Source organism: Triticum aestivum, chromosome 4D, assembly GCF_018294505.1.
Source record: "Triticum aestivum cultivar Chinese Spring chromosome 4D, IWGSC CS RefSeq v2.1, whole genome shotgun sequence".
NCBI lineage: Eukaryota > Viridiplantae > Streptophyta > Magnoliopsida > Poales > Poaceae > Triticum > Triticum aestivum.
In genome coordinates, this window is record NC_057805.1 from 401,156,526 (window position 1) to 401,167,666 (window position 11,141).

Sequence of the window (11,141 nt, forward strand, 5' to 3'; positions counted from 1 at the left end):
ACGAGGGAGTCGCCGTAAACCGGCTCTCCTAGTTGTGTCTAACCCTAAGATTATTTCTTTTTTCCTTCCCCCTCTTTGGGGTGCCCTGCCCCTCCTTATATATGTTGGAGGGGCGGTTTACATGTGGAGTCCTATTAGGATTAGGACTAGTCTATCTTCTATTACAAGTTGGATACAAGTCCGGGTCTTATTTCCTCGTAAAGGAAATATTCCTCATGCCTTTCCTCTTAAGCCGGCCCATCATAACGTGAGCCGGCCTACTAGGCCTTGGGCTTTGTTGTCCGTCTGACCCGCCCACAGGGTTACTAATGAGTCGCCAAGATCGGGCGGGTTACCCGTGAGTCGCCAAGATCGGGCGGGTTACCCGTGAGTCGCCAAGCTCCGGGCGGGTCACCGGTGAGTCGCCAAGATCCAGCCGGGTCATACATCCAGCCGGGTCATACATCCAGCCGGGTTACACCGTGGGGTATATCCCCGACAGGAGGTTTCAAATATTTCTGACTTATCTTATCCCAAGGCGGGTCTTTTTCAACAACCTCTTAACCTGCCTGATTCAAACTATCAGGGAACATCTCATTCCTCCTCCGGCGACTCAACGGGGACTCAAATCCCAACCTTCAAGACTGTGCCTGGGTAAGGGTGTATTTCATCATTCAAAACTTCATGCTTGATCGATATGCTGACATTATTGTGTTTCTTATTTTCAGTGGCATGGCCAAGCTTAGTAAAAAGGCGAAAGTGAACAAGCCGGCTGAAGACTCCAATCCTTCTGAGCCAGAGAAGCAACTGCCAGAGACCTCTCATCCAACCGCTGAAGCTATCATTGATGACCCGCCACCAGAAGAGCACGACGTCACCATGGATCATATAGAAGTTGAACCGGTCATCACTAAGCCACCAAGCCCCATCAAGCCTACTGAAGAGAAAACTGACGATGTCGTCATCACCGGGCTTGGTTATACAGCGTCGGGTAATCCTACTGCCTTATCCAAGCACAGCGCCAAAGAAGAATTTTCTGCTGCTGATATAGGCAAGTGGAAGGTAGACTTGGAAAGCTATGCTCAATTCGGCGCCCAAGAGATCCATTTCGGCTATTTGAACCGTCTGTATACCAGCCGTGACTTTGAAGCCGGTTTGGTCAACTTGATGAAGGAGCGCTATGAGGTAATCCAACAAAAACCCTCATAAATATATCTCTATCAGCCGCCAATTCTATAGAATATGATAGAATTGAATATGTTGTAGACTTTCAAATAGTCACAAATAGATGAACATCATTGCTAGTAGCCCCCAAGGGCCGGCTTAAACTATCAAGTTAAGCCGGGACTTTAATTAGTAGTAATCAACTTTGCATCTGTAGCCCCCAAGGGCCGGGTTAATCAGTATGAATAAACTGGGACTTAACACCATTGTTGAAGCCAATATCCCGATATGTAGCCTTTATAAACCGGATCATATCATTTTGCCCGGGTCATTAGATGAATTTGTCTTGAAAAGAGCAATAGGCATTAGCCCCCAAGTGCAAAGGAAAATACTTGTATTATGCTTGGGACTTCAAAAAATAATCATAATCATAATACCTTCCATGTTTGTTCATGTCGCAGGCTGAACTAACTGAGAAGGACTCACAACTCAATGATCTGAGGGCCAATATTAAGACTCAGTAATCTGAGACATCCAAGGCCAAGTCAGAACTGAAGACTGCATTGGAAACATTGAGCAGTTGAAACAGGGCTTCAGTGCTGATAAAACCGGCTGGGAGACCGAGAAGGCGGCTCTATTAAAGAGAGCAGAGGATGCCGAAGCAGCCCTTAAACCGGTGACTGATGAGTTGTCCGGTTTAAAGCATCAGATCAACAACATGACATCAGCCATCTTCAGTAAGCAATGAAAATGACTCCTTTACACCACCAGGCACATCATAATCATCTGTTGGTTTAATAATAACTTTACTGACACAGGCTCCCGGAGCATCAAGTTGGGCTCAGACATGCGCATCAAGCTGAAGGTTGTCTACACTCTAGTAGAACAGCTATACACTAGCGCTCAACGGACCATTGTTGCCGCTATGCATAAAAAACATCCGCCCACCCTCATCAAGGATACGTTGAAGAAGTTATCAGTGCTGCTCCAAAGGATCGACGATTTAAAGCGAGCATCTGCCGGAGCCGGCGCCTTGACTGCTTTAAGTTGGGCAAAGGCATGGCAAGCCGATCTTGATCCAGAAGACTTGGCCAATGGTTGCCCAAGTGTAAAAGAAGACGGGTCTCCCTTCAGCGCTGATGACTTTGCAGAAATAGCAAGGGCAATGCGTCCATTAGCAAGCAAACTGGCTGAGGAGACCAATCTATCCCAATACCAAGCGGCTTATGATACCGAGAACAAGAAGATAAAGGCACCGGTTCATCAAGAGGTGGATCTCATCCCACCAACGCGTAAGCACACCTTCGCTCCTAACATTGATCCATCCAACCTTATTGATGATGAGGCTGTGTTTAGAGCTTTGACCGGTATCAACTAGTCTACGCCTGACTTCCAGCCAATGGATAATCAAGAAGCTGAAGAAGAAGAAGCGCAGGATGATCCGGAGGCGTCAACCCGCCAAGACTCATGAGCCGGCTTACCAGTCATAGCGTTTTGAAGCTATGCCAAAAAAACACTTGTCCTTTTGGGCCGTCAGATGCCTTGTAATAGGCTAGTTAAACAATTCTGATCTGGCACGCCATCATTGAAAGATCCGCCACTTATGCTTTAGAATATTATCAATTATGCAGGTCAGACTTATTATTTTTCCTGCACATAAACCGATAACAAGTGCCCTGGCGGTTTACCCCAGGGCGGGTCACGATACCCCATATAAAAACTATTGATGACCAAATTGTCCATAATCTGGGCCGGTTTAACAAAACCTCATATAATCATAACAAAAAATATCATACATGTGATATTTGTTCACACTGCCGGCTTATCATACCTTGTGCAGTAAGGGTAACATCCCAAAGACAGAGCACAATGCCCTATTCAATTTATTCATACCGCCGGCTTATCACGCCATATGCGGCAACAGGTAACATCCCAAAGCTTAGAGCCAGAACTCCAAAGCACAAAATCATCATATGATGGCGACTGAAACGTCCAAAGCCAGTCCGGGTTAACAAAACTCCGGATAGATTCATATATGAATCGTAAGGCAACATGGCCCTAATCAGTTTTCAATCATATACCAATAGGGCCTAAAAGGTGAACCTCAAAAAATGTTCAAACCAAATATAAAACAGAAGAACAAAAAACAAGGCATTCATAGGCTGCCAAGCCTTCATATCAAGCGTTATTCAAGGGCCACGCAGCCGCTGAGTTAAACCTTAATTCAAACCTTGTAAGCCAGACCTCACATGACCAATCACCGTTTTAACTTTGACAAATTTAGGGTCTTTAAAAAGATTGATTTGTCAAGAGTACGGCGAGTCATTCCAGGATTACCTGGTCGGACTGGCAGGCAAACAAAGGCAGGATAACCCAGATTTTTTTGTGAATACACCTGGCGTCCAAGCCTATTACAAGGGTCAACAAAGCTCTGTTCAGTAACAAAGAGCTTCATTCCAGGCCTATAAGCCGGATCAATAGGGTAGTCATAGCTATGCTCAATGAGCAGGAAGCCCCCAAGTATTTTGTAATCATGGCGTACAAGCCGGATCAAGAGGGTAATCATAGCTATGCTCAATGAGCAGGAAGACCCCAAGTATTTTGTAATCATGGCGTACAAGCCGGATCAAGAGGGTAATCATAGCTATGCTCAATAAGCAGGAAGCCCCCAAGTGATCGTATGAAGTGACAATAAAGACTCATATTCTCAGAAATGAAACGACAGAGGCCCTGAATTATCAGGGATGCCGGCTTTATTATATTCGTCATAATATATACATTGATAGAAATATGTACATCACAAGAGCCGGTGGCTCAGGTGTAATATGGCCTAAGATGAGCAATGTTCCACGGTCGACGGGTCTCCTCCTCAGATTTGCGTGAGTCCTTGTGCTCTCGAACATCAATGAGGTAGTATGATCCATTGTTTAGATTTTTGCTGACCACAAAAGGCCCTTCCCAAGGCGGGTATAGCTTGTGCATATCAGTTTGATCCTGGATAAGTCGGAGCACCAAATCTCCTTCTTGAAAGGTTCTGGTTTTAACCCGGCGGCTATGATAACAACGCAGATCTTGCTGGTAAATCGCCGAACGAGCCGCCACAAGGTCACGCTCCTCATCCAACAGGTCAATAGTATCCTGACGTGCTTGTTCATTATCAGCTTCAACATAAGCCGCCACACGGGGCGAGTCGTGACGGATGTCACTAGGGAGAACCGCCTCTGCTCCGTAAACCATGAAGAAAGGCGTGTAACCCGTAGATCTGTTGGGGGTAGTATTGATGCTCCATAACACTGAGGGTAATTCTTCCGCCCAACCTGGCGTCCTCTGCAAAGGGACCATAAGCCGGGGCTTGATGCCTCTCAAATTTCTTGATTGGCTCGTTCAGCTTGGCCATTGGACTGAGGGTGAGCCACTGATGATACAAGACGAATACAAAACTCTTTCATAGCCCCCTTGGACAGATTCGTGCCATTATCAGTTATAATATTGTGGGGATAACCAAAATGGAAAATCACCTTTTTGATGAATTGAACCGCTGTCGCCGCGTCACACTTACTGACCGGCTCTGCCTCAACCTACTTCGTAAATTTGTCAACCGCTACCAAGAGGTGGGCCTTTTTATCTTTGGACCTTTTGAAAGGCCCAACCATATCAAGCCCCCAAACTGCAAACGGCCAAGCGATTGGAATCATCCTCAATTCTTGAGCCGGCACATGAGCCCGCCTTGAAAATTTGTGACAACCGTCACATTTACTGACCAGATCTTCTCCATCAGCATGAGCCGTCAGCCAATAAAACCCATGACGAAAAGCCTTGGCCACGAGAGATTTAGAGCCGGCATGATGACCACAATCCCCTTCATGAATCTCTCGTAAAATCTCACGGCCCTCCATCGGAGAAACACAACATTGAAACACCCCTGTAACACTGCAGCGGTGCAACTCTCCATTGACAATAGTCATTGACTTAGACCGCCGGGTTATCTGCCTGGCCAAAGTTTCATCTTCAGGTAACTCGCCCCGGGTCATATAAGCCAAATATGGAACTGTCCAATCAGGAATAGCATGAAGAGCCGCCACCAATTGTGCCTCCGGGTCAGGAATAGCAAGATCTTCCTCTGTGGGTAATTTGACTGAAGGGTTATGCAGAATATCAAGGAAAACGTTAGGTGGCACCGGCTTACGCTGGGACCCTAACCGGCTCAAAGCACCAGCCGCCTCATTTTTTCTGCGATCAACATGTTCCACTTGATAACCTTTGAAATGACCAGCAATAGCATCAACCTCGCGGCGGTAAGCCGCCATGAGTGGGTCCTTAGAATCCCAAGTGCGTGAAACTTGCTGAGCCACCAAATCTGAGTCATCAAAACACCTCACCCGGCTTAGATTCATCTCCTTAGCCATCCGAAGACCATGGAGTAAGGCTTTATACTCAGCTGCATTGTTAGTATAAGGGAACATCAACCTTAAAACATAACAAAACTTATCACCTCGTGGGGAAGTCAAAATAACTCCAGCCCCGAGCCTTCCAACTGCCTGGATCCATCGAAGTGAATAGTCCAACATGTGCTATCCGGCTTCTCCTCAGGCATCTGCAGCTCGGTCCAATCATTGATGAAATCCACAAGTGCTTGAGACTTGATGGCTGTGCGAGGCATGTATTTCAAACCATGGGGTCCAATCTCAATGGCCCAGTTGGCTACCTGACCTGTGGCTTCTCTGTTTTGAATAATATCCCCTAAAAGAGCAGAACTAACCACAGTGATGGGATGACCCAGAAAATATTGCTTGATCTTTCGACTAGCCATGAACACCCCATATACCAGCTTCTGCCAATGCAGATACCTCTGCTTGGACTCAATGAGCACCTCACTGATATAATAAACCGGCCGCTGAACCGGATATTCCTTGCCAGATTCCTTCCTTTCCACAACAATCGCCACGCTGACAGCCCGGCTATTAGCAGCCACGTATAACAATAAGGGCTCCTTATCAATAGGAGCAGCAAGGATCAGCGGCTCAGCTAATTGTTTCTTCAAGGCTTCAAACGCCTGATCAGCAACATCACTCCAGACAAAGTCATCTGTTTTCTTCATCATCTGGTATAGAGGGATAGCCTTTTCTCCCAACCGGCTTATGAACCGGCTTAAGGCCGCAATACGACCTGCTAGGCGTTGAACGTCATTGATACACGGAAGTTTAGCCAAGGAAGTAATAGCCTTGATCTTTTCCGGGTTAGCCTCAATGCCTCTTTCAGAAACCAGAAAACCCAAGAGCTAGCCTGCTGGTACACCAAAGACACATTTGGCTGGGTTAAGCATCATCTTGTAGACCCAGAGATTGTCAAAGGTCTCTTTCAAATCAACTATCAGGGTCTCCTTCTTCCTTGACTTCACCACAATATCATTCACATAAGCATGCTGATACGTCTCCGTCGTATCTATAATTTTTTATGTTCCATGCCAATATATACAACTTTCATATACTTTTGGCAACTTTTTATACCCCCTCCGTCCGGAAATAGTTGTCACCATGGCGTTTTTGCAGAAAACCCCTCCCCAAACTCCCGACACAACCCGCGCTCCTCGTCGTCTCCAATCGACGCTCCGACACGTACGCATGGACGCCGGAGCTCCCCTGCCCAGATTCGCCGCGCTGCTTCCCTGCTCTCCCGCGCCGGAGCTCCCCTACGCAGCTTCGCCGCGCTGCTCTCCCGCGCGTCCTCCTCCGTCGCTCCCTCCTGCCTCGCGCAGCTCCCCTGCCCCCTTGCCTGCCTCCCAAATCTTCCCTCTTTCATCCGCAAAATCGTTTCTTCTTCCTCCCGCTGCGTCTCCTGCTTGCGCGCAGCGACGACACGTCCTCCTTGTTGCCCACGACGCCGGAGGAGGCACGGGGCAAGCAGCAGTGGCTCGCGCTGCGCCAGCGCGACCTCGGGTGCGCGTGGGCGTACGCGCCGGTCACCGCCTCGGCCGTGCGCCAGTCTGCGAAGGAGGAGGAAGGGGATTCCATTCGCCGCCAAGGCGCCCTGGGCATGCTCCTCGAGTCCCCGCTCCTCGGGCCTCTCGTCACCTCCCTCCTCAAAAAGCAAAACCACATGACGCAGGTCCTCTCCTCCCTTGTCAGCCTTCATTTTTTTGAGATTATTTTGTCCAGCAACTCCGTGGTTTGCTTCCGTTGCACTCAGCACGATTCTGCTCTTATTAATGTTGGGGGCGAGCACATGCTGCAGCGCACGGTGATCCAGTTCTTTCATTCAGTCAAGTTCTTTCATTCAGTCAAGTTCTTTCATTCAGTTATGTTCTTTCATTCAGTCAAATTCAGTCAAGTTCTACTAATCCCGCCGCAGGGTAAGACAGTGTGTGTCCCTTTGTAATTGTCACTTGAATTTTGTATAGTTGGGATAGATGTTCCAGTTGTTTCATTCAGTCAAGTTGTACTGAAACTTTCCGCAAAAAAAAATTCTGCTGAAACCGAGAAAAGGCACAGAAACATGAATGTGCTGCCATGTGCCCGAATGTGCTGATAATTCTTTCTCAAATTATCCTGAATGTGCTGCGCTGACCTTTGATGATAGTCTATTCTTCCAAATTATGCATGAATCTGTAGCACACCATGACACTACTATTATTGGATCATCTCCATTTTTATTTTCTCCTTTAGATCATCTCCATTTTTATTTTCACTTTTCAGCTTTAATGTAGATTTTGACCCCAAAAAACACATGGTCTTTTTAACACTTTTCAGTTTGCATTATCCTGGATATAGAACATGGATCTCTGAATAATTTAAATATTCTGAATAATCCAATAATTGACAGAGGCATAACAATTGAAATGTAGCTTCAAATGTCAAAATTTAGTGTCCTGGATACAGAACATGGATCAGTTTTCAGTTTGCTTAACACTTTAGTTTGCATTATCCTTCTCTGAATAATTCAAATGTCCTGGATACAGAACATGGATAACACTGTATATTTAGTGTAGAATCCTTTTAGTAACTTTGAATTTTGGCCACTACTTTATGAACAGTATTGGTGATAATTTAATTCAGTTGGTGACAAAATCACTACTTTATGTACACATTGACTGAATTTAACTTGGAGTACAGACACTACATTGCTTCTGTGCTTACAAAATTCAGATTGAATTTCACTACCAAAAGAAAAGAAGTGGAGATTAAATGCTGCTTTCCACTTACTTCGCCTGTGTGTAACTCTTTTGGTGCATTTTCTGCAGAACCTATGCGTAGCTGCAGCATACAGGCCAGTTCATCAACTGCTCGAAGAAGAAAAGAAGGTGGCAGTCTGAACCTTTTATAAATGGAGTACTCTTGACTTAGGAAGCCCAAGCTATAGCAGATTCAAGTTCATTTAAATGGCTGATTCAGGTTTGTCTCTTTATATCCAGTTCGCATATATGGAGTATTTGCAATCAAATGGATTACTCCTTGTCTCTTTATATTTATAAATGGAGTATTTGTAAATTTTCTATTTGCAATCAAATGGCTAATTTATAAATGCACTATGCTAAGATGACCGAAGAATGTGGAGAGCAAGTTCAGATTGTTTGCCATGAGATTGATTGCATGCTCAGATTTTCTTGTACATGCTCAACACTGCCATGTTTCAGTCTTGTTATTTGCAGAACTGAATTTACTAGCACCGTTTTGCATCTTGCCATTACCGTCCAACACTGCCCTGTTTCCATCTTCTTTTTCTACAGTTTACTCCACTGTACAGTTTGTGCATCTACAGAACATGAATATTGTGTGTGTGTATGTGTGTGTGTGTGTGTGTGTATAGATGCCCTTGATACTCCAACTAGATTCCCTTGATGTATCTGAATTTTTTCTGTATTTAGATGCCCTTGATACTCCATCTCATTTGTTGTTAGTTTCTGGAGTACACCTACCAAAATCACTGCTATCAAGAGTGCAAAATGGATCTGAATTCTGAAACTACACCATGTTCCTACTCCACTTTATGATTTTTTTAAACTGCCAAATGACAATTTATTGAAGATGCTAGTAGTATCTCTCACAAGTTAACTTAATCTTGGAAAGTTCACTTTATGTGCTCACATTCGATCACGTGTAATAGTTCTACGAAGGTAATCTTGTAGAGAATAGGCTTAACAACCCTGCTTTTATACAAAGTTTAATTTTATGCTCAATAGACCAGCAACATGACTCTACTTTTGTATGTTGTGTAATTAATTAATCCAGAGTATGAATCTTGGAAAGTTGGAAGGCCTATCTGCATGAAGAAAAACTACAAGTGAATGCCCATCATTTTGAAAGCTTTTCCTCCTGTGGGTGCTCTAACAGCTCAAAAAAAGTGATGACATATTAAATTCCTGAATAATGTTCTTTTATCTTGAGGAAATTACATAATCAATGTTAGTGCCCGCCTAAAGGGGAAGTACTATGGGGTAAACATTTAGCCAAATGCAAATAAGAGCCGACCTGAATGTTGTTGCTTTTGACTTCAGAGTTGCAATATTGTTTACATCTTTGACATAGGATAAATGATTATAGATGCAGAGCCTTAATCATCATCCAACCACTTAGCCATCATTCCTTATAGCATTATAATCTACTGCAATTTTATCTAGATGCAGAGAAGATGCTAGTAGTAGCTCTCACAAGCAATTTGATCTAGATGCAGAGAAGATGCTAGTAGTATCTCTCACAAGTTAATTAGAACAACTGACAGTACGTTGACAACAACAGTAGATTAGAAATTGCTTCTACTCTAGGTGAGGATCAGAGATTATCCAAAGATTCAGTTAACTTCTGTTAACATTCAGTTCACTGATGAACTTTGGACATTGAGGGACACATTCAGTTAACTTCTGTGTTAACTGAATCTTTTTTGCAACATTTATGCAGAGTACATGATGCATCTTTGGTGTTTTTACATCAGAACAAAAATGTGATTTTAATGCTAATGCATCTTTGTACAGCCTTTATCCTGGATTATTTCTCTAGCTTTGTATCCACTGATTGAATTTCATCCACAGCTTGAGAACCAGAGTAAACTACTGTACTGAGAACAGCAAATTCGGCAGCAAATTGGACAGCAGCAGTAGTAGAGGCGGGCGGGGAAGGCTCACCAGCACAGGCGGGAGTGGCAGCAGAGGCGAGGCATGGGAAAAGGCAAAGATAGCATCAGAGGTCCACGACGTCAGCGTTGCCCACCAGTAGCTACATCAGAGGCAGGAGTGGCCGGAATTGTCCACGGCGCCGGCGGCTGAAGCAGACAAAATCGGAGGCGCAGGTGGGCGGCGAAGGTGGGCGGACGTTGGTGGCGACCGTGGGCTATCGTGGGCGGCGAGCTTCAACGGGGCCGGCGGCGTAGCTCGAGGCGGGCGCCGGCGCAGGTCGCCTTCACGGTGGGCGGTGCAGGTGGGAAGCCGCGACGCGGGTCCAAGCGGGCGGCGGCGCTATTGTTGGCCACGCGCTGGGACGCGGCGCTGGTGTTGGTCGCGGCGCAGGTCCAGGCGGGCGGCAGCGCCCTGGTGGATGGGTAGCCGGCGATGGCTGCAAGGCGCGGGCGATGGGGGAGGAGGAAGGAAGGAGATGGAGTTATTCGTGGCGTGTTTAAAACTGTGTTTTTTTTTGAAAAAAAGCAAATACACTGCCCCGTGGACAACTTTTCTCGGACTGAGGGAGTACTATTTTTGAGACTAACATATTGATCCAGTGCCCAATGCCAGTTCCTGTTTGTTGCATGTTTTTGTTTCGCAGAAAACCCATATCAAACGGAGTCCAAACGGTATAAAAACTGACAGAGATTTCTTTTTGAATAAATGTGAATTTTGGGAAGTGGAATCAACGCGAGACGATGCCCGAGGGGGCCACGAGGCAGGGGCGCGCCCCTGACCCTCATGGACACCCCATAAGGCGGTTGGAGCCCTTCTTTCGCCGCAAGAAACCTAATATCCGGATAAAAATTGTGTTTAAATTTTAATTCAATCGGAGTTACGGATCTCCGGT

The 11,141-nt window shown here is 45.6% G+C and overlaps 1 protein-coding gene across 1 annotated transcript; it reads left to right on the forward strand.

Moving 5' to 3' along the window:
- Window positions 1-711: 711 nt before the first annotated feature.
- LOC123097001 (uncharacterized) lies at window positions 712-10,913 on the forward strand. Its single transcript, XM_044518775.1, has 6 exons — window positions 712-1,041; window positions 1,724-1,880; window positions 1,962-2,265; window positions 6,693-7,492; window positions 8,381-8,531; window positions 10,166-10,913. The coding sequence occupies exons 1-5, from the start codon at window positions 712-714 to the stop codon at window positions 8,461-8,463; spliced, it is 1,674 nt and encodes a 557-aa protein (XP_044374710.1). The 3' UTR covers window positions 8,464-8,531; window positions 10,166-10,913.
- The last annotated feature ends 228 nt before the right edge of the window (window positions 10,914-11,141 follow it).

Excerpts from the sequence above, each read along its gene's own strand:
- LOC123097001 (XM_044518775.1), top strand. The coding sequence starts at position 712 with ATGGCCAAGCTTAGTAAAAAGGCGAAAGTGAACAAGCCGGCTGAAGAC. Across the intron at positions 1,881-1,961 it reads CATGACATCAGCCATCTTCA|GCTCCCGGAGCATCAAGTTG; the intron begins GTAAGCAATGAA and ends TTACTGACACAG. Across the intron at positions 7,493-8,380 it reads TCTACTAATCCCGCCGCAGG|AACCTATGCGTAGCTGCAGC; the intron begins GTAAGACAGTGT and ends CATTTTCTGCAG.